Source organism: Acromyrmex echinatior, chromosome 16 (genome assembly GCF_024713525.1).
Source record: "Acromyrmex echinatior isolate Ae372 chromosome 16, ASM2471352v2, whole genome shotgun sequence".
Taxonomy (NCBI): Eukaryota; Metazoa; Arthropoda; class Insecta; order Hymenoptera; family Formicidae; genus Acromyrmex; species Acromyrmex echinatior.
Genome location: NC_141867.1, coordinates 8,013,779 through 8,041,157, shown reverse-complemented (window position 1 = coordinate 8,041,157; position 27,379 = coordinate 8,013,779). Strand labels below are relative to the sequence as shown.

General features: G+C 36.6%; 1 protein-coding gene across 2 annotated transcripts; it reads left to right on the top strand.

Annotated features, from left to right (window-relative positions):
- Positions 1–594: 594 nt before the first annotated feature.
- MTA1-like (metastasis associated 1-like) lies at positions 595–16,472 on the top strand. Of its 2 annotated transcripts, XM_011052560.2 has the most exons (12): positions 595–1,946; positions 3,255–3,322; positions 3,526–3,619; positions 6,954–7,136; positions 8,929–9,174; positions 9,281–9,549; positions 9,652–9,840; positions 10,055–10,477; positions 10,577–11,174; positions 14,076–14,222; positions 14,643–14,898; positions 15,229–16,472. In XM_011052560.2, exons 1-12 carry the CDS (start codon positions 1,832–1,834, stop codon positions 15,365–15,367), a joined length of 2,727 nt encoding a protein of 908 aa, XP_011050862.1. In that variant the 5' UTR covers positions 595–1,831; the 3' UTR covers positions 15,368–16,472. The 2 variants fall into 2 exon arrangements, with proteins under 2 accessions (XP_011050862.1, XP_011050863.1); XM_011052561.2 differs by lacking the exon at positions 6,954–7,136.
- Positions 16,473–27,379: the final 10,907 nt, after the last annotated feature.

Genomic DNA, 27,379 nt, shown 5'->3' with positions numbered 1-27,379 from the left:
GCGAATTGAAAGATGGCTGACCAATCACAAGTAGCTATTCGCAGAATAAACTTGTAGGGTCTTCCATTGAGAAAACTAGTGCAACACAAAGTGAAAATACAAATCAATTCACTTATCTTCAATATTAATAAATAATTTAATCCTTTCAATTAAGTATTTTTTATCATCGTAACAATCTTATCACCTTGAAAGAATTCAATTATTTATTAACACACTAAAATACGTAAACGGATTTGCACTCATTGCACCAGTGGGTGCATCCAGAAACGACGACAGCTCACTGAGCAAAAAGAGATTAATCTATTATTAATATATTCATTTATTATAATTCGTAACGTAGAATAACTTTATCTACTATAGATAATCTTTAATATCATTTTTCTTATTTATTTATTACTTATTTATTATTTCTCTAATGCCGTGTTTAGGCATAAAGTTATTCTACGTTACGAATTATAATAAATAAACAGATTAATCCCTTTTTTGCTCAATGAACGCTCAGCGGTCGTCGCTTCTGAACGCATCCAGTATTTCAAACTAGTTTCTTAGTGGAAAACACAATGATGGATTAGAAAAAAATCCCTAGACTCTGCTTCACGCGATCTCCACAGCGGCGCTGGCGTGCTCCGCTTGAGGCGTTCGCCTGGCTCGCCATCCGGCCATCAGTTATTTCTCTGTTACTCGGGTTGGAGTGCGTTGGCTTCTCGCGACTCGCACAGCCGCGAGTTGGCCCGAAGGACGCGTTAAGCGACGCGTTAAGCGGCGAACGGTGTAACGCCGCTCCAGAGTGAACGGGTGAATGATATTCGCGAACGAACTCGCAAGTGCGTGGTGTTTGTTCGTTCGGTCGGATCGGGTGGCCGGGACATTTCGGCGTAGCCTTCATCCGCGTTAGCGGCTCGCGCTCGCCGACATGAAAATGGCGGGCCATGTCGATCTCGGTGATACGAGCGGCAGTAGCGGTGGCTGCCGTCGACATTGTTAGCCTTCGGCACTCTCGGGGGGGAACATCCGCGACCGCATGCGATCGTGTAAATCGCCGACTGTACGCGTCGCGTACCGGAGATTTTCCCGCCCTCCGTTATTGCGTGTCGCTCGCACGCATTCACGCACGACACGCACGCTCGCTCGCTCGTTCGTTCGTTTGTTCGTTCGTTCGTTCGTTCGTTCGTTCGTCCGTCCGTCGTCGGGTAGCGTGTCGTTGAAAACGGAACGAACCGAACTTGAACAGCGGAACGTTATACCTGTGGTAGAGTGTTGTGAATAACAGTTTGACGGTAAGCACGAACGTAGTACTCCGAATTGAAAGAGAGAGAGAAAGAGAGAAATAGAAGAGACACCGTGCGAATCCCTGCAGGACTCCACAAGCAGGTTGGAGGGAGGGAGGGATTAAAGGAGCGAAAGAGACAAAGAGGAAAGAGAGAGAAATAGAGGAGGACGCAGATAGGGCAATAGAAAGAGCGAAACCCTTCCCCCCTCCACTCTCGGGGGAACAGAGACAGACGGGCAGAGGACGCACTGGTGACTGGCGAGGCAGACGGGAGCGAAAGTTTGGTAGTAGCGGATCGACGATGAGCAAACAAACACTATGGAGTGACTATGCCGTGAGATGTTGACCGTATCATTCAGTTGACGGGAGAGATAGAGAGAGCACGAGAGAAAAAGAGAAGGTAGATCCGAGCCCACGGGGAAACTGCCAGAGTGAGAGCGAGAGGGAGGGAGAGAGTGTGAGTGAGACAGAAGTAATTAGATAGAGAGAGGTGCGAGTGCCGCGATCAGCGGCAGCGACCGCGAGATTGTAATACACGTTGCGGAGGACGACGAAGTCTTGATGCCGATGCCGGCCGAATACCACGAGGGCCACGGTAACCACGAGAACGCCAATTTCGCTCTCGGGACCACGCAGGACGCCAACAACATGACGGCCAACATGTACCGGGTGGGAGGTAAAGTATAACCGCATGCATTCCGCGGCTCTGTTATCTCGATGAAAAAGACGACGATTGTCGGCGACGATGGTTTTAACGGTGTTCGCTCGTCGTCGACATCGTCGTTCTCGTCATCCTCGTTTCGTGAATTCGAGAAAGAGACAGGAAGAGAGAGAGAGAGAGAGAGCTATCCGAAACAAGGAGCGAGACAGAGATAGCGGCTTTAATTAACTCCGAGAAATTAATGTTTGCAAATGGCATCGCAATGGCGTCCCCTATACCCTCCGCGCGCGGCGCGTTCTTCCCCCTTCCCCTCCCGCTTTTGCCGCTCGCCCCCGCTTCCCGCGCGCCCTCTCTTCTTTCCACTCTTCATCTGGATCTCCCTCGTACTCTCCACCACCCCTCGGGCTCTCCCCCTCCCCTTGCCGCTCTTTCCCCCCTTCGGGAACGTCCTATACCTACGTTCTGGCTTTTCCTCCCTCCCCCCCCTCTTCCTCGCCCGTCCGACTCCTCCATTCTTCCTCCTCTCTCTCTCTTTTTCTCTCTTTAACTCTCTTTTCATCTCTCTTCTCTGTCCCCCTGTTCCCCCCCCCCCTGCTCTTCATCTGCCACCTTCCTCCCCCGCGCAACCGTTCTCTCTCTCTCTCTCGCTCTCTCTCACGTCCAGGTCACGCTAATTTCTTGCGCGACAAATCTCGCGGATCAAAATTGGATCCTGGCGATTACCGCTCGAAGCTGCCACTATTCGTTGTATCGAATATATTCGTTGCGTACACGAGGTAGCGCACTAGATCTCGACGATGACCGCTTTTCCTTTCCCCCTCCCCCCCTCCTCTGTCCCCTGCTGTTTCTTCGCTTTTCGACTTTGTATCATCGACAGGCAACTGCGGCAGCGTGCATTCAATCGAAATTTCTCCGCTTCCGTTTTTCGTCTCTAGAATCTTCCGGAGAAAATCAAAAGTTCTAGAAAGATTTTCTATTTTGTATCACCGGCAGCAACGGCAGCGTGCATTCAACCGAAATTTTCCCCTCCGTTGCCGTCTCTAGAATTTTCCGGAGAAAACCAGAAGTTCTAGAAAGATTTTCTAATTCCTCTCTCTTCTTGTCGATGACACATGTGTGTTTTTAACGTATTCCTAAAATTTTCGAGAAAAAACGATTATATTAGACGCGAGGCAATCAAAATTTCTTTGCCTTTTTAAAAGGGAGAAGTATATAATTCGTAGATTTCGCGATAATTTAGAGGATAATTTACAGTTTGTAGCTTTTCACTTTTTCTTTACTTGTTACTAAGATTGTTGATACAATTGCTATTTTTTTTTTTAGATTACGTGTATTTTGAGACTTCCACCTCGTCGCCGTATCAGATTAGGAGGATAGAAGAATTAAATAAGGTAAGGTATTGAAAGCGGCGCTGTTGCGATTTTAGCGAGAAATTATAATGAGGATCGACCGGCTATTTATATTCGTCTCTTCTATCTAAATGTATTTAAATTCTCTTAATAATGCAGATGTATGCATATACCTAGGCTACAGCGGTAGACGACTCGACGTTAAAGATTTGAGAATTAATCTTTTCATCTTTCCGTTCTTCCAGACCGCGAACGGGAATGTGGAAGCAAAAGTCATGTGTTTCTTCAGGCGGAGGGATTTGCCGACTACCTTAGTTATGCTAGCAGACAAACATCAATGTAAGTAGCACACGTTCACACACGCAAACTACCGGTGTTATCGTAAATATTTGTAAAGGTATGGAAAGACCGTGTGTCAGAGAGTCTCACGTTAGTATAGAATTATTTTTCGATTTTTCTCTCTACGTCACTTCATGCGCGCACGTTTTTTTTTTTTCCACGTATACCAGGAAAATAATACTTCCCTTTTTCTAGATGTAAGCTAAACACGCTTCCTCGAGAAGATCTATTCCGATGAGTGTTTTGTAATACAGTCCTGGATTTACGAATTGTATACTAACGTATTACTAACACGCATGAATGCCTGCTTTCGTTAATATGACGTGGAAAAGGAGCAGAAATCCCGCGCGCGTATCCCTCGGAGATGATCTTTTAGCCAACCCGCTTGCGACAGTCCGACGAAATCACGGTTTTCGAGCGAACGCAAAATGCGACGACACGAGCGAGACGTTGAATTACCATAAAGTATGAGAAGGACGAGTTAGTTTTAACGCTTGCCGGCGTACGGCAGATCGATAACCGTTCATAGGTGAGGAAAATTTCATCCGCGAGCACGGTTTCATCTCCCAGCACGGAAGATTCTGCCCGCAATTTCCAAGCGGTATCGATTTTCTCTGCTTTGGCAATCATTATTGACGAGAGACACCTCTCGCGATACAGGCGGTACGAAAATTCGAGAGACATCGGGAGCCGCGTGCTACACCGCGCGCACTTCTATGCGTGTGTGTTGTGCCGTGACTCGCACAGGAAGAGTCGCGAAGCATCTCGCTCTACCTTTGCGATCGTCGTCGTATAATACGGCTGTACTCGGGGGAGCTCATTATTAGTTTGATTTGCAGGAACTGTTGTGACGAGAATCCACAGAAATGTATTTATATTAAAAGGGAAATAACTAGTTTTCAAAAAAAAAAAAAAAGAACAACTACCTTTGCGATCGTCGTATAACACAACTATACTCGGGGGAGCTTATTGTTAGTTTTATTTGCAAAATCTGTTGTGACGAGCAATCTACAGAAATATATCTCTGTATTAGAAGGGAAATAGTTCCCGAAAAAAATTATCTTTGCGACCGTCGTTGTGTAACACGGTTGTACTCGGGGGAGCTTATTGTTAGAGAATCTATAGAAATGTATCTGTATTAGAAGGGAAATAGTCGTTTCTTAAAAAAAAAAAGAAAAAAAACAAGAAAAAAAATCGTCCTTTCGTATTCTTACTTAAATCGATTGATCGATCGATCCCGAGAAGACGCTTTGGAAAATCTCGCACTCACTCGAGGTGCGAATATTTCGCGCGGTTGATTTTAAACGAAACGATCCGCTTATTCCGTCCGACATTAATACGTTCTCCAAGGACGGGGAAAAAAATCGCGTTCTCAGGAGACACGCGATGTACACGCATACACGTAGGCGCAGGCACGCACGCACGCACGCACGCACGCACGCACTTCTGTTTCGTTCACGGCGCGTGTAGAGTTACACGTTACCGGGGCTTTCTCGATTTTTCCTTCGCAATGACAAAGATAATGAGACGCGGGGATTTGGGGTGGGAATGTATAATAAGTAAAGTTGCGGGGGTGGTTGGGCGGGTTGTGGGAGACGGGGGTTGTATCGATCTGCCTGGGGGGGGAGAGGGGGAGAGAGGATGGGGGTGGACGAAGGGGGGACGCTGGTGCACCCGCTAGGTCCCCCTTTTCCACCTCCTCATCCTCCTCCATCTCCATCTACCTCCCCGGCCTCCTCCTCTACCCTCCCCCTTTTTCCCCCTACACCCACTCGGTCCACCCACCACCCTCAACTAAATGGATGGCTGACGCAGGGGTTGCTTGGGTATATGTTACGTGTATTTCCCCACACCGACGCACACCTACACGTGTGGTACGTGTGTGCCCGGGCGAAAATGGTGGGCCCCACTAGCCATCTTCGTTTTAAGCATTTGCTACCACTCTCCCCTGTACGTTCGTTCCCCTTGCCTCGCCAAACTCTCCCCCTTTCCCCCCTTTTATTCCTCTCCTTCTCTTCCTCTTCTTTCGCGCCCCATGTATATATATATGTATATATATATATCTATATATATATATATATATGTGTGTGTGTGTACATGTTTCTCTCTCTCTCTCTCTCTCTCTCTCTCTCTCTCTCTCTCTCTCTTTGTGTCTCCGAATATGTACATATTATACACACACACACACACACACACACACACACACACACATATATATATATATATATATATTATATATATATGTATGTATGTGTGTATGTGTATATACATATATATAAAAATGTTTATATATGTATATATATATGTGTGTGTGTGTGTATGTGTGTGTGTAACGGCATCGTCATCCACGTATATGCGTTCGTCCAGCGGTATTTGCTCCGAATTGGGTTCTCTTCCCTTTTCGTTATTCTCTTGCATTTTCTCTCTCTCTCTCTCTCTCTCTCTCTCTCTCTCTCTTTCAGTCTTGCTCCTCCGAGGTACCTCGAATTTTCACGTAAAAAAAAAAATATACGTTTTCTCCTTTGTCTTTCGCGGAAGTCGATACACACGCACCACGAGCGCTATCGCACCCGGGTGTGTCCGCGTGTGACTGTAAGCGGGGAACGAAGGGACGAACGGGAGTTCGTCGAAGGAAAAGGGCTTTATAGAGAAATCGGTTTCAGCCTGTGCCGGGCGGCGGAACATTCGTGTACGGATCGCGTTAGATAGATGAACGACGTAATTAGACGATGGCGAAAGTCCGGTCGATCGTAATGAATTTTTATTCTGTTTATGATGGCCGGTCGATCGCCACCTTTTGTTCCGCGCGCATTTCCCGAACGCGCTCGCCGAGAAAACGCCGACTTGGACGACGCAAAAATACACCGGCGGTAATTATGCGATATCTACTACGTCGTTTTACGTACACGTCTATGAAACTCGAAATGAGGGTTCAACGCCGGAGGTGGTATTTTGATCCCGCGGAGGAACGGTCAACGTGGCGGAGGTATTGATCTCGTACGTCGCACGAATGAAAATACGACATGGAGCTATGAATGGTAAATAGAAACGCGGACGGAATTGGCCGAGATAATCATGATCGCGAATCCCACGTAACGCAATTGCGCAATCACGATTGTACTTGATGAACCGGACGACGTGTCGGCTGGTGTGCGAATCGATATGATATAAAAGCGTAAGGAACGTAAGAGGTGGACGACTCGGTAGAGTTTCGTAAGGGCTCTAAGATGGTATTGCGCTTAGCACAGTTGTACGTGTATCTTCCTGCGTTATTGTGTACAAAATTAGAAAAAGAGAGATACGTAGAGTGGGTTTCTTGTAATGAAAATTCCAGTGGCAAGCGCGGAGCAGCAGAGGTCAGAATCCCCTGCGAGTACACAGAATCAGAAACTCGAGAATCCCGACACTACTAAGGAAATGACTAATAAAGATGGTATCGGGCCCAAAGTGATGATCAAAGGGGGCGGGAAAGGGGGCTGGCTGAAGGCCCCATTATCAGAGGCCCAAGAGCCCCATGGTGAGTGAGAGTAGTTGATCAAAAGATGACCATTACCGACGAATCTAATCGAGCTTTGTATTTGCGAAATAGCGACTGCACACATAATTATTTTAAGGAGTGTACAAACATTTGTACACGAAATTCGATTTTTATGCACTTTTCGCTGAATACTACTATAGTTGTTGACTTGGGATTTTATTATATTTTTGTCATCCTTGTGAATGTTAAACAGCCAATTTTGAGTACAAATATTTTTAATACTTTATTGATAGTAGAACATTTACAGTTCTATAAAAAAATTAACATTAAAATAAATAATTATTTAAAATAGTCACAGCAATATATACATTGAATTATAGAAGCTTCATCATTTTGACATATTATTCACAAAATTGAAACTAAGTGTTTTCGTAATTCCAAAGCGTTTAGTAGATTCGTCGATAAACGGCATACAACTTGCATCTTTTGATTATCTCATTAATCTTATATAGAAGCCAGTGACGATACAAGGCTACTGATTTAGCGGCGGGATTTACTAAAATTCTTTGTAATCTTGGTGTATGTCGCGAGTGAAGACAAATTTCACTGTAAGGCCAAAGAGACAATAAATTGGGCATAACCGGGCTCCTTTCTTTTAGTTAATTTACAAGGAGTTCGGTGACTTTTATCAAAGTGCCCGTACAAATCATTCATTTGCATGCATTCGCAATCATTCATATAAATATCTCACCTAGTATTATTGATATATTGATATATTTTCGCATTTAATACACCCATCTTATATTTAGAACAGCAGATTCTTTACTTTTCCCTCGTGAACATCTTATTTCGCCTTCTTGATTTTATCTATTAGCAACTTTAAATATTCTCGATTTTCCCGGTTTATATCGTCAGTTCATTAGAGTCTATTTGTCGCCATGATGCATTCTCATTGTCATTCACATATACATTAAAAATGAATCCCGCCGCATTATACTGCGATGACACTTTAGTAATCTGAGGCTTCTCTAAACGATATAATTTTTTATCGACAGTTAATCTCCTTTTCGTTGCAGATTATTATTTTTGCCTTGCAATTATTCTTCGTTTGCCTTTATGTTACCCATTTTGGCTGATGTTTCTTTTTCTTTTTTTTTCTTTTTTTTTTTATTTCAATACTGTGCTCGAGTTTTCATTGATTCTGCCGTGTCCTTGCATTTCATTTTACTTCATTACTTTAACTTCCTGCGAAATAGATGAGTAAGAGATTAATTAAAAAGATAATGCTACTCAGAACACGTTAGTCTTGGGTTAATCGAAAGCTGCAAGACGTCGCATAAACCAACTTCCACTCGATACCAAATCAATATATCGAATTTCATTATAGAAATTATTAAGACAATTAGTTAAAAGCACAAGCGACAAAAATGATAATGGAAAGTAAAAATAGCTTCATGGATGTTCAAGTATGAGAATTTTAACATTCCGTTTTCTCTCGCGTATTTAGCTTTTACGTTTATTGGATACAATAGATAGTTATTGCATACTTTTCTTCTGCATGCCCTTTAAAAAAATGATGATTTTTTTATAGTGATATGACTACTTTTAATCAATATACATATTAATAAAAAGTAAAAATGTAACGATTCATAATTTGCTTAGAAAATTAAACGTATTATTTTGTTCTATACATATATATGATTATTCAGCTTCTTAACTTCTTCAATGTTGGTAAATTTCTTTTGTAATTCAAACATATTGTTTTTTACGAAATGATATTTTATCTCGATAATGGCACAAATATTATTTCGCTTTTTTTTATCATGTATAGGGATGGAAGAAGGTGTTCCTGGAGGAGTAACAGAATTAAGTTCTAAGCAACGTCACCAAATGAAACACAGAGAGCTGTTTTTATCGCGACAAGTGGAGACTATGCCGGCTACGCACATCAGAGGCAAATGCTGTGTTACGTTATTAAATGAAACGGAATCCTTGACGAGCTATCTAAATAAAGAGGATTCATTTTTTTATTGTTTAGTATTTGATCCTGCTCAGCGTACTTTGCTTGCTGATAAAGGTAAGAGTATATATATATATATATATATATATATATATATTTTTTTTTTTTTACGTGCAATACATACGATACAAATTGAAATTAAATTATATCTGTTACGTTGTAGGCGAAATTAGAGTAGGTAATAGATATCAAGCAACAGAAATACCGGCGGTATTGACAATGTCAGAAAGAGAAGCGGATACTCGCAGATTACAAGACTTGGAGACTTTAGTTTGGACTCCGAAACACAATTTGACAGATCGTCAGATTGATCAATTCCTCGTCGTTAGCAGATCAGTAGGCACCTTCGCGAGAGCCTTAGACTGTTCATCCTCCATTAAGCAGCCCTCCTTGCACATGTCCGCAGCTGCTGCATCTAGAGACATTACTCTGGTGAGAAATGTTCGGTGCATTGTAGACAGACAAATATAAATAATTAAATTGATATTTTTAGAGAGAGTATTGTCATTTCATTAAATTTTAATTACATTACAGTTTCACGCGATGGACACATTGCACCTGCATGACTACGATTTATCGAATGCCTTAGCGTCTCTAGTACCTAGTACGGGTCCCGTATTGTGTCGAGATGAGATGGAGGAATGGAGCGCATCCGAGGCGAATCTGTTCGAAGAAGCGCTCGAAAAATATGGAAAGGACTTTGCGGACATACGAGCGGACTTTGTAAGCATACCTTAAATAAGGGCAAGAATACATAAAGTATCGGCTGAGTGTTGTGTCGTTTATAAAAATCCTTGGTAATGTATGTAACCGCGCACATGAATGTCAAAATTCTTCTTATTTACAATGAACGACCCAATAGTTAATCAATAGTTTGTGTATAGTTATGTGCCCTAAGAACACTGTTCTATTTATGAATATTTTTTATGTCTTCCAGTTACCATGGAAAACGTTGAAGAACGTAATTGAGTATTATTACATGTGGAAAACGACGGATCGGTACGTTCAACAGAAAAGAGTGAAAGCTGTAGAAGCGGAGAGTAAGCTGAAGCAAGTTTACATACCGAATTATAACAAAACCCCTACATCGACAACCGCTCCTTCCACCGCTACGATTGTACCTCTGGGTAATAGTAATAGCAACAGTAATGGAAAGCCAATCAGTGTTTTGAACGGTAACAGTAATGGCAGCATGGTGGGTGATAATTCCGGAATACTTATGGTTGGAGTGGGTGGGAGACCTTGCGAGAGTTGTCAGGCCCTTCAGAGTCCACAGTGGTTCACCTGGGGACCGACGCAAATGCAATATCGTCTCTGTCAAGCTTGTTGGACATATTGGAAGAAGTATGGAGGACTCAAGGTATGTGTAGATTCAAGATCTAATAACGACACAAATTTACTGCGGTACTGACAAACTTTTACATCTCATGCTGTTTTTTTTTCTTTTTGCCACAAACAGGTGCCGTCGCGCATAGACGACGTCGATCTTGACAGGAAACGCGCCGGCGCCGGTTCGGACGAAGAGAGCAAGGGGATGGGCGGCGCGCACAGGCCGCATCGATGTAGCATTCCCTCCTGTGGCAAGGAGTTCAAACTGAAAGCTCACTTGAGCCGTCACTACGCGAGCGCGCATGGAGTGGATCTGCGCGGCACCGCCGGAAGCGGCGGCGGCGGCGGCGGCGGATCGCCGCGGCCGGTCATGAAGACCCGGTCCGCGTTCTACCTGCGCACCTCCTTGCTAGCGCGCGCTGCGCGACGTCTGTGCGCCGCACAATTGCGCACACGTCACGCCGCGCGAGCGCCCCATCAGCCGGTGAATGCCGCGCCGTTGCGGCACCTATGCGCCCAGCTGGCATCTAAAACACCTACGGAAATATGTATCCTTGCACGCACCGTACGACCTCGGCCGCGTCCTCAAGTGATCGACATCGCCTCGCGCCTAGGGGATCATCCAGCACCTCGGCAGCCTGGTGATTGGGACTGGTTGACACTAACTGCCCCAGCACAACGCAAACAGCCCGAACGAGTCTCATTTCCACGTCCGCCTAAGGCACCCGGTATATAAAAAGCAATTATTTAGGCTTGCTGCTATCACTATTCTCACTTTATTCACTATTTTGGAGAAGACTCATTTTTGCTTATTTTTTTCATTAAAAATTCACTATTCTCACTTTTTTCCAATAAAATTGTACTATTTCTGTGTTTGCTATAATTTCTGTCTAATAAGTTATGCATTTTTTTAAATTGTTGCTGCATGTTTTCGTTCTTTTTCTATGAATAGATTTGAATAATTTGAATCTTCTGCCATATATGATGACGAGATTCTTTTACTTCATTATTGATTATTTAAGGACGATTTTCATTTAAGCATTTCATTATAATTTACAGTTACTGATAAAGTTTGAAAAACTTATTAGAAAATGTGATATTACTTGTACAAATGCGTAAAACTTATTACAATATTATAAAAAAAAAAAAAAAAAAAAAATTATTGGATTGGAGAAAAAATTCTGTGGAATTTTGTTCAGCTCAAATTATATACAGAATATATTTGTTGCGAAATTTTCGATTATCTAACGTGAAAGCTTAAAGTTTTTTTTAAAAGCTCGTTTTTAAAAAATGTTCTTACGACTTTTTGTTACCAAGTTACACGCGGATTAAATAAAAGAGCATTCTGATTTTGATTACTCATAATTTCATTAAAAATCATCGTACCGTAATTAATAAAACAGATTCTTAAAGTTGAAACTTTGCTCTATCTAATAATATGTAAGGACAGTACTTATACTTTTAGCTTAAATTTATATATTCTATTTTTTTTAATTAGTAATTATATAATACTACTCAATAGAGCAACGTTTTTAAGAATCTGTTTTTTTAATTCCAGTGTGATGATTTTTAATGGAATTATGAGTAAGAGAGATCAAAGTCAGAATGCTTTTTTTTATTTAATTCGCGAATAACTCAAAAACAAAAAATCGTAGAAACATTTTTAAAAAATGATTTTGTAAGGAAAACTCCAAACTTTCATGATATAGATAATCGAAAATTTTCGCAAATTTTTTTTGGCAGACCTATAAAGTGAGAAAAAAATTTTCCTTTTTTTCATCTCGTAGTTTTCTATATATAAAAATTACAAAACTCATATAAATTCAAAAAATATAGTCATCATTCAAAAGTAGAGATTTCAAGCTTTAAAATCATTTATTTTTAATTTAAATTTTGTTTTAACGAAGATATTGTATATATAATTTTGAGCTAACAAAATACCGCAGAACTTTTCCTCCAATCCAATATTAAGGAAAAATTATATTGTAAAGTTTTAAATATGTTCTAAATTTATTGGTTATGAAAGACTTAAATAAATTTATAGAAAATCCTAATAAATTAGATATATTAAAAAATGATATATTTAATTTGAAAATAATAACTAACTAATTTTAATAATAATAAATAACTTTCCAGATACTTGTTTTATTCCTAAGTTGTCCAGATACTTGTTTTATTCTTCAGTTTCTGAATTTAGATGCTATTGTTAGTAGAACTTTGTTTCTTCTCTTCTCTGCCGAACGTGTTGAAACGTGTATTCTTAACGATATTTATTTTTAAAATTCAAAAGTGCCTTTAATTTAATGGAATATTAAATAATAAAAGTATCACCGTCACAGAATAATATTAGGTGTTGGAATTAATTCGTAGCGTTTTTAATGAAAGAATGTTATTTATTTCACATGAGCATTAAAAAATACATTAATGAAAGTACTTCCCATCACTTGTAAAACGCTACGAATTAATTCCAACACCTAATATATTCAAAATAATAAAGTGCTAATCCTTAGATATCATTCTATATAATTTTAATCAAATCTAAAACAAACTATTAAGCTTGCTGCTCAGTGTTTAAAAAAAATTCACTTTTCTTTCATTATTTTGAATATACAACTCAACTTTATTCTCACTTTTTTGGGAGCACTGAACCAGCGGCAAATTTGAATTATTTTTTATGTATCATAAAAAATTAGAAATCAGATAAAGTAAGACTTTTCGAGATGGTAATCTCAACATTTTTCGATAAGTAATAAATGAAATATTTATAAAATTATTAAGAAAAGTGACAATTGTCTATTATATTGGAAATATTACTTTATCATTAATTAACCAACATGCGCGCGCTTGATTATTTTACATACATTCACATTTGATTAGTTACATACATTCACAATAATACAGGCTGTTTTCTCTAATTTGATCATTTAAATATCTTTATTGTTTTTAATACGAGAAAATACGAAAGAAGAAAGTTAGTCGATTCGAAGGAGCATATTATGATGAGCAAGAAATTTTTCTCAAGATCATATTTTTTTAGGCTTCAAAGTCATCTCCACTTTTTTTTATGGAATTGTATAATTTTTTTTACACATTACAATATGATATATATATATTCTAATTATTCTGCATATAAAAGCATTAAAGTAATGGTATCAAGAAACCAATACTTTTATATTTTATTCTGACATAAAATGTTAAATAACTCTAAAAATTATTAATTTTTTGATAATCGTTTAATACTTTTATGAATAAAATAATGAGATGAATCAATTGGTGGAAAGAAAACACATAATTTCTTTAAAAAAATATGTATGCAAAATGAATAATTTTTTAAATAAGCAACTATGTGTTTTCTTTCCACCAATTGATTCATCTCATTATTCTGTTCATAAAAATATCAAGGTACGATATTATATAACGTGATACATATACAATGGGAACATAAATATAAATATTTTTATTTCTCATATTATGTAAAATAATTTTATATAATATGGAAAAAAATTACACTAAAAAAAGTATTTGCATCACTGATAGAGATACAAACAATTCAATTAATTATCTTCATATACATGTATATGTATGCGTGATACACATTATTTTTGGTAACATAAAGTATAATATTGTAGACGGCAGTCTTTTGTACGAGAGGGTACCAAATAAACCTGAAGTGGACAGGCTCACATTGACGCCACCCCAGCCCCAGCCTGTCATGTCGACCCAACAGAATATCTTGAAACGCCCAAGATCATTCGATGAAATTAACGGTTCAGATGGTAAGTTTCATTATTTTAATTCGCACTATTTTATTGGTGATTAATAATAAAAATCAATTACTGAATAGGGAATATAAATACTATAGACAAAATGTTTTTTTTATATTTATAAAATATTTTATCAAATTGTTATAAGTAGTAAAAGACTGTGAGTAATAAAATGATTTGTATATCTCTCTCTTTACGTAGAATTATTAGTAAGGAAAGGATCGTAAACCAGTAACAATTATTAATTGATAAATAGGATTTTTACAATTGTACACTAACGCATGTTAAATAAATAAGAAATCATATTTTTGATATCAAGCGATATCGTGATATCACGATATCAAGCTGATCGTTAACACATTGTAAAAAAAAATATGATTGTACTCAAAGATTCTTTAAAATTGTCCCGAGTCTTCGTTCACTCGTTTTTAGGTATCGCTCTGAACACCGGACTTCCTTCTGGTGCACCGTCTGCAAAAAGAGCTCATCATCCGCAGCAACTGCATCCGAAGCATACGCTGGAACATCCCGCGCCCGCAGTTCTTCCTCTCGCGCCGCCTCTTAACGGCAGAGCCTCTCATCCGTTGCCTCACGGTCCGCCGTTGTCCAGAAGTAACGCACGTAAGCAAGTCATGTCGTGGATGGACGCACCCGATGATGTCTACTTCCGTGCCACCGAACAGATCAAGTTAGTATAAAAAACCAATCAGTAAACCAATTTCAGAGAAAATTCATGTAAACAATGTGTAAATATGAAGAGAGAGAAGTTTTTAGTCTCTGTCTGATTATAAATTTATCAATTATTGAAAAAGATTTCAAAAAAATAAGATTATATGCAAAAAAGAACGGATATATTATTTGCGATTGGCTTATTCTCAGTTCTTCAATTTTTTATGTTTCTTAATATTTATACATCTTGGTATAAGAATTTTTTATCTTTATCGTAATATTCTAGTAATTGCGATTATAATGTAACGTAACGTATTTGTGCTAATTCTTTCGATTTATCAAATTTCAGAAGAGCTAGAAGAGCTCTGTCTTCGGTGGAGTTACGAAGAGCAGCGCGCAAACCATGGCGCAGAATGTCGCTCCCCCTGAATCCGCTTCACCTCCAAAGAGCAGGTCGCCAAGACGAAATGGTTGTCATCTTGGATTGAATTCGCATAAATAAGATGAACACAAGCGAATATTGTATGTCGGTTCGCTAATTGCGAGGCATGACTCTGTTAACGTAATCTTTAACAAGTGAAACTACATTTAGTGGAAAGGTCACAGTTTCGTGTATTATCATCAGCAGCTCCGATGGATCAAACAACAATCATTAACTTAAAAATCGAAAGATCCTAAAAGCTCTTCTATGATAAAATTTCTTCTTCTCATGGAAGCTGAGCAAGTCGTGGTAATAAAAAAAGGCCTTGCTTGACCGACGAATATGCATGTTGAACAATCGAGAATATCGTTGAACGACTTTACTACTTACTGAAAAATTAATGTTCAGCGAACTAAGTCATACAACGTGAAACATGATTTTCTATTCGTATTAATTATTGTTGTTATTAATAATAATTATTAATTGAATGTACATATACATTATATTACACGTAGCCATGTAACACACATACACATCCAGCTCATTTAACACGACATATATATATATATATATATATATTGCGTACACACAACACACACACACACACACACACATTTCACACACATTTAATATATACATGGACACATCCCCATACCGAAAAGGTATGAATTTAATAGCGGTAAAAAATATTGGCCGATACCTGCGATTAAGCTCACGAATAGCTGTGCACAGAAAACACAATAGTACAACTTTCGATTAACATTTGGAACAAGTACATTTCTAAGTATGATATACTGACGTAATATAACATTATACTTTGAATGTACTTCGAAATCAATGTTTTTCAAAGTTATTAAGTATTGTATTTTCTGGACACAACCAATGTTACGGCCATGCAGGTAACAGAGACGAATGTTTGATCGGAAGCGAATGCGTAAGAGTGTGAGAGAGAGAGAGAAAGAGAGAGAGTAAGTGAGTGAGTGAGTGAGTGAAAGAAAGAGAGAATATATGTAATCGGACGAGAGAATATGTAACTGAGTGAGAAGGCATGAATTCGTACGTATGGGAGACAGAAAGAAGGAATGCTCATTGTGAATATTTTTATTAAATTTTCAAATTTGATGACTTCCGTCTAAAAAATTAATAAATAAACATAAGCATAAGTGAAAAAATATCTTAATCATATACTTGGCTGCATCGTTGATTCTTGTTCCAAAAAATTAACTACGTGAAGTTTTGATATTGCGATATCATCGACATTCAGAAATTCTGTGTTTAATAAATTGTCTTGATACATTCCCTACTTCCTATTCCTGAAGCATCTACATAATTACAAATCTCATTTTTCGCTAAATAACATCGCGATTATCATTTTGACTATTTCGATACTTTGAAAGTGTAGATATTGAATTGCATTTAAATCATCTCTCATGTTTCTCACGTCAAAAATTAAGATTTTGTTCTTTGTTTAGCACGCGAAGGATTGTTTCATAAAATGCTTGAGTGTATTCGCATATAATACAAATCAACTACGTTTCAATAGAATCATTAGATCACACATCAATATATCATTTTATTCAAAATCAAAGCACACGGATGTTAATAGAACATTAATTGATTATTGACAAATTTAAATAAAATAAAATCTGTCATTTATAAGAGAAATAATGGAAAGATAAGTTTTGCCTGCGATCGATATAACAGAACATCCTAGTTACCCTTTGAAAAATTATGTTTATTCTGTTGAATCATCAAACGGTTTATTCTGTTGAACCATCAAACGATTAATATCATTGTTTCCGATGATCATTTAAGAATTACATTATCGATGTGCTCTTGATAATTTAAAGAACTCAATTATAATTCATTATCCGCAATTTTTAAACAATTAAAATTATTTTACTCTAATTGGAATTAATGACATAATTTGACATAATTTGAGAGTATATAAAATCTCATTTCGTACTTAGCTATTTCCTTATTACGTATTAAAATTCAATGTAAATGAATAGATGTTTTTTTTTTAAGTGCAAAAGGTATGTATATTTCATAAATCAAGACATTTCCTTTATATTTTATCGATTAAAATTCGACTTATAACGGCCTTCGACGTCAAAGTAAAAGATTGAATTTGATATTAATAATATCAATTTATCATGAAATATTTTATTATCATGGAATCTTTAAATACATTTCTAATTATTGACTAAATGAATCTAATATTTTTTTACGAGTTACGATCATTAGTAATTAATTAAATTAAATAAGTTTATACAACCATAAGTTTCTTCGTAATTAATGTTTATCGTAATTAATAATCAATTCCGTTTGAATTCTTGAGTCATATACGCAGACTTCAGTTTTTCACCTTTGGAAGATCAGGTAATAACCATTTCATGTTTTGAAATAAAATATTTGCATATTTTTACCATGTTTATATTTCATAAATAGGCTAACTAATCTAATACCTGCTCGACGATAATTCCACATTGATCATTATTAATTATATTATTGATCTTTTTGATTATCGTTTCGCACATAGTGGTCAATTTCTATTTCCTTATTACGTATTAAAATTCAATGTAAATGAATAGATGTTTTTTTTTTAAGTGCAAAAGGTATGTATATTTCATAAATCAAGACATTTCCTTTATATTTTATCGATTAAAATTCGACTTATAACGGCCTTCGACGTCAAAGTAAAGCACGTTGTAGTTAAAAAGTTAATGTAAATAATATATTAATAGCAACTTTTCAGGTAGATCTAATATATATTATATGTAACACATGCTTTTCAAAATTGCAATTAAAATTTTGAAAGTGTATAACAGTGTATAACATTAAAGTATACCCTACGTCGTTGTTGACTCTGTAGATTAATTTTATTTACAGATTTTTAGCATATTAAGATCTCTTTAATAAATGTCTATTGCTCAATAAACGAGATTAAAATGGATTGAAATTTTTTTCTATCCGAATGTGTATTTTAAATAGCGAATACTTTCTTTTGGATTTAATTGGATTCAATTGGATTCGATTAGATTCAATTGGATACAATTGGATTGAAAACTGCATTTTCTATTCCAAATTTTGAATTGAACAATATTCACAATGCATAGAAAAAGCTAATATTATTTTTAAATTGAAAGACATAGAGATATGCTCCATGCAATTCTTATAAATGAATAAAAATGCATTGAAAATGGATTGAAAAGCATTCATTTTAACATTCGTGAATCAATATTTCTGAAAATCTGAATCCATTTCAATTCATTTCAATCTATTCTCATTTGCTGGGTGAGCATCAAAATTTAATTGTGATATTATTTCAGTAATTTACCTGTGTTTTTAAATTCGAAAAAGTTTCGGCGTGCAGTTCAAATGACTACAAATATAGTATATATGTATATATTTATATATACATACAAATTCACATTTAATGATTTAAAAAGTTAGTTAGTTTCGATCGTTATAGCTATTTCCTGTTTCCTAATGAGTTTTAAAATATATTTAGGCTGCGTTCCGTTTCACGCATGATGCGCATATTGCATCATTTATCCTTGTTTAACATTCGGTGAACAAGGATAAATAATGCAGCATGCGCATCATGCGTGAAACGGAACGCAGCTTTAATGTTCATGAGCATTGTGAGAGAGAATGCATCCATGGATATATGACACAGTATAATCATACACAGTAGAGACACAAACCTTCGGCACCTTTGATGTAATCGCGGCACTGCGATTATCGAAAGTATTCGCGCCGGGCGCTCGGCGACAGAAATCATTCGGTTCTTCGGGTATCCGAGATCGACTGTGTATGATGTCTTCGCAAAGTATCATGAGTCGGAGAAGTCCAACGAAGGTTCTGCAACACCGGCGAGGAAATTCCACTCGAAGGAGCGCGTTGTCAGGACGCCCGACATCATTCAACGGGCTCAGGAACTGATTTTTGAGGATCCAGGGCAGTCGATCCGAAAATTGTCGTCGGTTGTTGGTGTGAGCGAGAAAACTATGCGTCGAATCGTCGAGGAGGACCTTCGCTACAAGTCTTACACAATTAAAGTGAGACAGATGCTTTCCGAAGCTGCTAGGACAACGTCGACATGTTTTGGTCGAAAGAATTCTGGCCTCCCAACAGCCCAGATTTGAATCCTTTGGACTTCTACGTATGGGGCGTGGTTGAAAGGGTCACGAACAAGTCCAGACATCCAAACGTCGCATCATTGAGAACCGCTATTGAAGCGGCATTCACCGATATGGACCGTGACGCATTAAAACATGCCTGCGCACGCTTCAGACCGAAAATGGAGGCGGTCAAGCAAGCGGGGGATATATTGAGTGAATATGTTCTTTATGGCCTTACAAACAATGGAGATAAACAAATTTTATAAACCTTTTCATTGTAGCAATAAAACATGTTTAGAAAAAAAATGTATAATTTGTCCGGATTTTGGCGCCGCACTCTGTAGATATTCTTAGGTCACATGATTCACCACCATGTTGTGAAGTGTACACTGTAGAGCTATGATAGGATGACAGACTCTTAAATTTAAATTTCTGTTAAACTCTAATACGTCCGCCATGCCTAAGTGTACTAACCGACACATGCACACTAAAAATTGCAGCCACAAAAAAATTCGCTGTCGCTACTGGCTATGATTATACTATATACGAGTTCTTCACTTCTCTTCGCATCTGCGTAGTAACGTCTGATGCGTCGCATGTTGTTGATTGGATGTGTTGAGGCCACGCCTTTTCTCTCTCGGTTAGAAGAAGATCAACAGCGAATGGTATAAATATGGCGTGCTTCAAAGTCTACTACTCTACGTGAAAATATCTAAATGCCGAAGCATTTAACAAACATATCTAGTGTGCATCCTATTAAAAATATAATAATAGGTTTATATTTTTCATATGTAGATGCTTGACCATTGCAACTCGTTTTTTTCCATTTTGCAAAAGATACAAAGGTTGTTCGCTTTAATCGTCTATAGAAATGAAACCACGCGATGAATTTCACTCAAAATTTGACCGTAATTAGTTGAAAGATGCTACTTGTCAAAAAATAATATGACATGACACTGCGAGTGTCCTCTGACAGATTTTCTAAGAACTTAGTGACTTGCCCTTGAGAGAGAGAGAGAGAGAGAGAGAGAGAGACACGCGCGCGCGCGCACACGTATATATATATATATATATATATATATATATATATATATATATATATGTTTGAGATCGGTAATTCGGAAAAAAAGTAAGAACTCTTTCAATCGACCGACAGTAATTGTTATTGAACGCACGCACAAGGCGAGCTCGTGATTTCATCTCGAGCCTGACCTTAAGCCTCGTCAAAGTCAGGGATTCGTTGTTCTTTAGTCTTTTCAAAACAATTCGGTACACGCAAACAGGCACCGACAACGAACAATCGAAAGTTCTAGAACAATTCAATTCGCGCACGCGAGCGCCGCGCTCCGACGAATACGTCACGCGCTGTCACCAATCCCACGTACGGATTTTCTGTCGCGCATGACTGTTATGTTGAACGTCGTTAGAAAAGAATCCAAAGCGCCAATCAATTTTGTACAACCAATGCCACGTAATAATTACGATTGTGGCAAAATTTTATTGGATTTCTCCCAAGAAGAAAGCCCAGGCCGAAAGCAATAAATGCTTCGATCTCGCCGTTCCTTCTTAGACTTCTTAGAGTTCTTAGAGTCATAGTCTCGCTACTATATCGTTTCGTAAAACCGCCGTGCTAACCGCTTAGTGAAAACCGCTATAAGACAGATCTTTTCGAGAAGTGCCGAGAAAATCGCCGAGATTTTCCATCACCGCGATTCCAAATACAATTTGGAAAGGGTGACCGCATTTAATATTCTGTTAATCTAATATTTAATTAATTATATTTTCTGAATTTGTAACTGTGCATATTAAAGAAAATTCTTTTGTTAAATTACAAAGAAACGGAGTTCTCTTTACTGTCGTGTATCATACCAACCGTGTGCCGTTCTCTCACTCGAATCTTTCCGCGCGGTGCATTCCCGCACAATATATATATATATGTATATACTAATAATGATCACAGAATGATTAGAATTTATACGAATAAGTAATTTGTCAAACTTATAATTATGTTTTTGATTCGAACTTTTTGGTTTAAATTATCTTTTGTAATTTAAAACTAAATATAATTTGAATTAAATAATCATAAAAAATAAATTTACATTCTAATTATTAAAATTATATTTAAAATCAGTATAACTCATTAATCGTTTCATTAATTGTTTTCATTTTCAACATTGACATTAAATATCTTGTAGTATCTTCATCCAAGTGTAAAATTTTATTTTTATCTACAGAAAAATTTCTTCATTCTCAGCAGTTGGTATCTTTTTTCTTAACAATGGTGACCATCCAATCTGCATTGTTTAATATCCTACCAATTGTTGAAAAATAAGTTTTGTTTGCCATTCATACCTGCTGGGGATCTATTTTCCACAATTCATTGGTCAGCACTTCTGTAATTTACGAATTAAAATTAAATATTATATAATTACATATAAATAATACATAAATATGTAGTAAAAATGAGTATATCTGGAGACTGGCAGCAGGATAATGCTGTCCGTGGCACTCACCCAGTACCATCATATCGTAATATTCTTCATTTGTGTAGGCCATATTATCGTCCTGGTAGAGAATGACACATGGAAGATCTTCCTCGCTTCTGGAAATCTCTTGCTTCTATGAATTTCTTGCCTTTGAGAATCTTTCGCTTCAAGCGATCGAGAGATTATTGATCGACGTATCGATCGTTTCGTATTTATACGATCTTTGCTGGAGGTCGATGCTCCCTCCGCGACTCCTACCGCGAATCGCAATGCTACGCGAGACCGCGCACGTGTTCCGAAACGTACAAAGAAATTTATTGAGACGTATGAGAGCCTGTGTTAGAATGGATGGTGGACATTTCGAGCACCTCTTATAAAATTACTTTATTCATCACAATCAATCCGTTCTTTTTAGAGTGATAGACAGCAATCCGCCCTTTTAAGGGCGATCAATACTTTCTTGGAAATCTCTCTTATGTAAAAAAGATCAAGAGATGGAGAGAACGTACAAGAAATATTATATAATAACTTATTTTGTAAAAGATTTAATAATTATTCACGACGGACGCAACATTATCGTACAGCATTACGTTTCATGTAATACTACTTAAGAAGCATTACTTTGTTTGGAAGAAAAATCAATTATACAACATAACATGAAATATTCTGATATTAATTTTTTGATATTGATCGATGTCGATTTGATGCTTTCGATATCGAACGATATCGAACCGATATCGATTCGATTCTGACTGAGACGTTCGTGTTTTGACAGCGCTAGTACAAACATAACCAATAAAATCAACTGCTTGCTATCGTTGAATGAACGCATCGTGTATTAGTAAACAATCGTGTGCTTCTTTCTTCGAGTATTCAGTCGACGAATAATTAATCGGCAGTAATTTATAATAATTAACTAACAGATTCTCTATTAAAATCGAGTGCATGCTATCGTCGAATAAACGCGGCGTGTGATTATCTTTCTTCGAGTGATTTTCGATCACCGAATGATTAATTGATAATAGTTAAAATGGACCATCGGTAGTAAAACGGACACTTAATTGATAGAGATACAGTAATAAAAGTAAATTTTTTGAGTAATCATTGAAATACTTCGTTTTTTTCAAGTTAATGAATATCTGTACGATGAGCATAAACGTATCGAAGTGATGCGTTTTATAAGAAACAAAGTATTTTAATGGTTACTCGATCTGCGTGCATCAATGGGAACGAGTGATTTCTAAACTTGTTAGAGAAATGGAAGTTTAACTGACAAAAGTTTGAAGCTGTATGTGATCCATCAATGATCGATGGAAGTTTTTCTTGTTTCTCAAACTGCAGCATGTCGAAGTCATCAAACTTTTTCAAGGTAATTTTGTGTGTGTGTGTGTGTGTGTGTGTGCGTGCGCGCGCGCGCGCGTGTGTGTGTGTGTGAGAATGCAATCGCATATGCATGCGTGTGTAGCAATCGTCTGATCGTAACGAGGGTCCCCCGTACGATCTGCGTCGGACAGTGAGAAACACCGTTCCTGGCTACCTTCTCTACGCGCCCTGTCATTCGCTAATTATTTCTTATTATAATTTAAAAACTACGCTTTTGACAAAATTTTTTTTTGGCAAAGGAAAAATCGTCTTAGAATTAAGTCAAGAATATGACATTTCAAGGATAATATATTCATTTTGAATCACCCTGTATAGCTGTATAGTTTCAAACATAAATAATTAAAAAAAAATATTACTAAACATATTATTGTAGATACTGACACTGTCATGTTCATTAAGCATATAGCTCCGATTGGCAGAACCTGATTATTTGTGGCAAAGTATCGACTTTCCTCTCGAGAAGGATTAGGCACGTCAAAAAATTCAATATTTTTGACGTGTTGGCACATATTAGTAAATATTAAAAATTGACATTAATTCTCTAATGTTTAAGATTTTATAGAAAAAAAATATTAGCATCAAGAAAGCTAGAAAAATTTTCAATTTAAAAAAAATTAAATTAATTTGCGTTATCTGATGTCGTCGAAGTAAGATGTTCATTATTCTTGCAAATTTGCTTCAATTTTAATTAAGAAACCAATATATTCTACCACAATTTGGATTTCTACCTTCCTGCGTTTTTGTTCTCTCTTTTTTATTAACGGACTCTCAACATATCTGATATAACTTATAAGAATATTACTTTCTTACTACTTTGATTTCCGATTTAACTGACTCGCAGTACTACACAAAGTGAAAAATACGTAAAAGTGTATTTTATACACTTATAACGAGTTTTGTAATATTATATATGTTTACCGTAACAATGAGAATGACTCGATCGAAATCGAAACGTATTATTTTATTCTTTGTAATTATTATATTATTTTCATGATTTAAATTAAAGTTCTTTGCTACATTACTGGCTCTTTGCCCTTCCTTTGCTTATATTGTTTAATAAATTAAAATTTAAAAAAATAACTAAATTAAGTTAAAAATTAATACATTTAAAATTAATTAAGTTAAGTTAAAAATTATTAACTTTTTTTTAACTTTTTTTTAATTAGTTACTAACTCCAACCCCGCCAATCACTATGGTAAAAGTTATATGGTACCTGGCAGATATGAGATGGCAACTTGAACGTCAGCGATCCTGGGCTGAGTACGAGTTCATCTAGAGGTACGATGCCGCGGAAAAAATCACGGCAGGTGATCAAGCGACCTTTGAAATCGATTCAAGAAAAATTAAACGCTATTATGAGAGTTCATAATGGCGAATCTAAAGCTGCTGTGGCATGCGACATCGGTGTACCAGAGTTCACTCTCAGAGGATGGTGCAAGGCGGAAGACAAAATAATGTCGCAAGTCAACAACAAATCAAAGTCAACAAATAAAAGCTTCGACAATATACTGTCAGGAATAGATTTAACAAGTATACTGTACGCAGTAGCGATATCCCTTTGCAATTCGCATTTTTCCTCATCTCTCTTTTACAAAGGTACAATTATATTTTTCTCCCAATCTTGGGAATCTGCCTTCTATCTTTCTTAACAAAGGATCCTTCTTTTCTCAACAAGGTCATCGATATCGATGATAATCCTTTTCCTGCATACATTCAGACCTTCATCGGGATCTCATTATTTCCCGCTACTTTCATTCGCTTCATTTTTCAATATCTGTCTTTCCTCTCCCTTTAATTCTTCACCGTCTGTCTCTGACCGTGACTTTTGCTCTTCACTTCCCATCTCGAATAAAAGATGAGAACAAAAACGATATTTTTGACTTCGGATAAAAGAATCAAGTAAAAAAACTAGTTTTAAATAATGGTATTTTTGACCAAATTAAATAAAATTTATGAAAAAATATATAATTATTTGAACGACAGATATTTTATATTTATATTTAAAAGCTAAATGAGTGATATTATTAATACAGATAATATTTTATTAGCATAATAAACTGTTTTGTTACATATTGATTATAATTGTATTCTATATTTTAATTACTTTGTATTCCATATTTTAATTATTTTGAGGCAACATCCCAATATAATATTGATTCAAGAGTAATTAGAGATTTGATGAATGTTGCCTCACTAATTTAAATTTAGAACATATAATTACAATCACTGTATACAACAAAAACGGTGTCAATAGTCTAGTAAAGTATTATTTATATTATTTATATTAATAACAGCACGAACACTTACTTATCTTTTAAAATTGAAGTACAGTATAAAATCATTCAAATAATAGTGAAAGATAAGATATATATTTACAGTCACCGATATTGTACTACAGGGCTTGGTAAAATTTGCACTTCTCGGTCAATTTTCGAGAGCCTCCCGCCTCCCGTTATTCCTCTCACTGCTCACCCCATATGTAGTCCAAATGCCGCTCGACGTTTAGGAGCTAACGTTCAAAGACATGAGGTGCACGGGACGTTTTTGGGGCACTCACGTTGTAAACTTCATTCTATCTTTTTTTCGCTCATTATTTAATTAACACAGAATGAAGCAACGAGTAAGCGCTCAAAACAAATACATCCAATAAATTTTCAATAGTTTTCCACGTCACCCTTGAGGTACTATTTTTGACGCGTTTTTTTTAAGTGGTATCCCCAATAGGCCTAGTCCACTGATAAAAATGATGATTTCTACAGCCAAGTAAGCGAGCCACATAAAACGAGGTAAAAAAATCATTCCTCAAGGAACGTCTCTCAGAGAAGAGAATATTGATAGCGAATGTTGATAGCGATACTACTAAGGAAGAACGTCCATCATTCTACCTTATGTTTCATCGATGTCCGAGAAATTTTTTATTATTATGAAGAACATTAAGAAGAGATTGACAGCAATCGAATTTTTTATCTTAATAATATATAACTTAAGATTAACGCACGATAATTTGATTAAAAATATTTTTAAAAATATAATAAGGATTACTTTTCTAAAGATTACAAAATACAAACAAACTTTATGGGTTTTTATATTTATTTATATTTTTTTTTACTTTTTTTACATTTGGGTTTTGTATGTATAAAGATAAAACTAATTTTTACAAACTAATAAGATAAGATTAATTTTTACAAAAATTAAAAGATCAGAACTAAAATATGTACACTAATCATAATCAATTATCATTAAAATACAAGAAATTTTTTTTGTTATTTTGTCGTAATTTCAATTATTAAATGATAAAAATACTTAATAATATAAAAGAGGATCGTAAAAAATATACGCCGCGCGACGAGAAACGCTGTTACAATAAATCTTTTTCTACTTTCCGTAGAAATTTGTATCTACAAGTATCAAACGAAGTACGCTGCCGTATCCGGAATTATATACATGGCATGGATGTGTACAATTCATCAGTGATAACATCGTGTATCAGCCACTAGCCAAAGCTTTCATCATTATGGTAAGTAAACAAATCTGGACAGGAATGATTTGAGATTTTTTTGTTTGTATATTTCCTTTTTCAATGACATCGTCGCGCAATTCAAATAATTTTTTTATTAAACAATTAATAAATGATGATATTATTGGGAGTACAAATTAGTTCGGTCCGTTTTTTTGTGTTCAAATGCATTTATTTCAAAACAAAATGAATGAATAGATTAATTAAAGTATTGTCCATCGCTGGCTACTACTTTTTCCCATCTCTCAGGCAATTTTTGAATTCCATCTCGAAAAAATGACTCGTCTTTGGAGGCGATCCAATTTTGGAGTCAATTTTCGATTTCTGCGAAAGAAGTGAACCGGTGACTTGCCAAATCGTGCTGCATCCTTCGGAACAACCAGTAATCAGAAGGAGCAATGTCCGGAGAATACGGCGGGTGCGGTAAAACATCCCATTTGAGCGTTTCCAAATATTTTTTTATGACTTTGACATGAGGCCGAACGTTATCATGAAGAAAAATACCTTTATCATGTCTTTGCTCGTATTCCGGCCATTTTTCTCGCAATGCACGGCTCAAACGAAT

Coding starts and splice junctions, on each gene's coding strand:
- MTA1-like (XM_011052560.2), top strand. CDS start 1,832: ATGCCGATGCCGGCCGAATACCACGAGGGCCACGGTAACCACGAGAAC. Junction 7,137..8,928: donor AGAGGCCCAAGAGCCCCATG/GTGAGTGAGAGT, acceptor TATCATGTATAG/GGATGGAAGAAGGTGTTCCT. Junction 14,899..15,228: donor CGTGCCACCGAACAGATCAA/GTTAGTATAAAA, acceptor ATCAAATTTCAG/AAGAGCTAGAAGAGCTCTGT.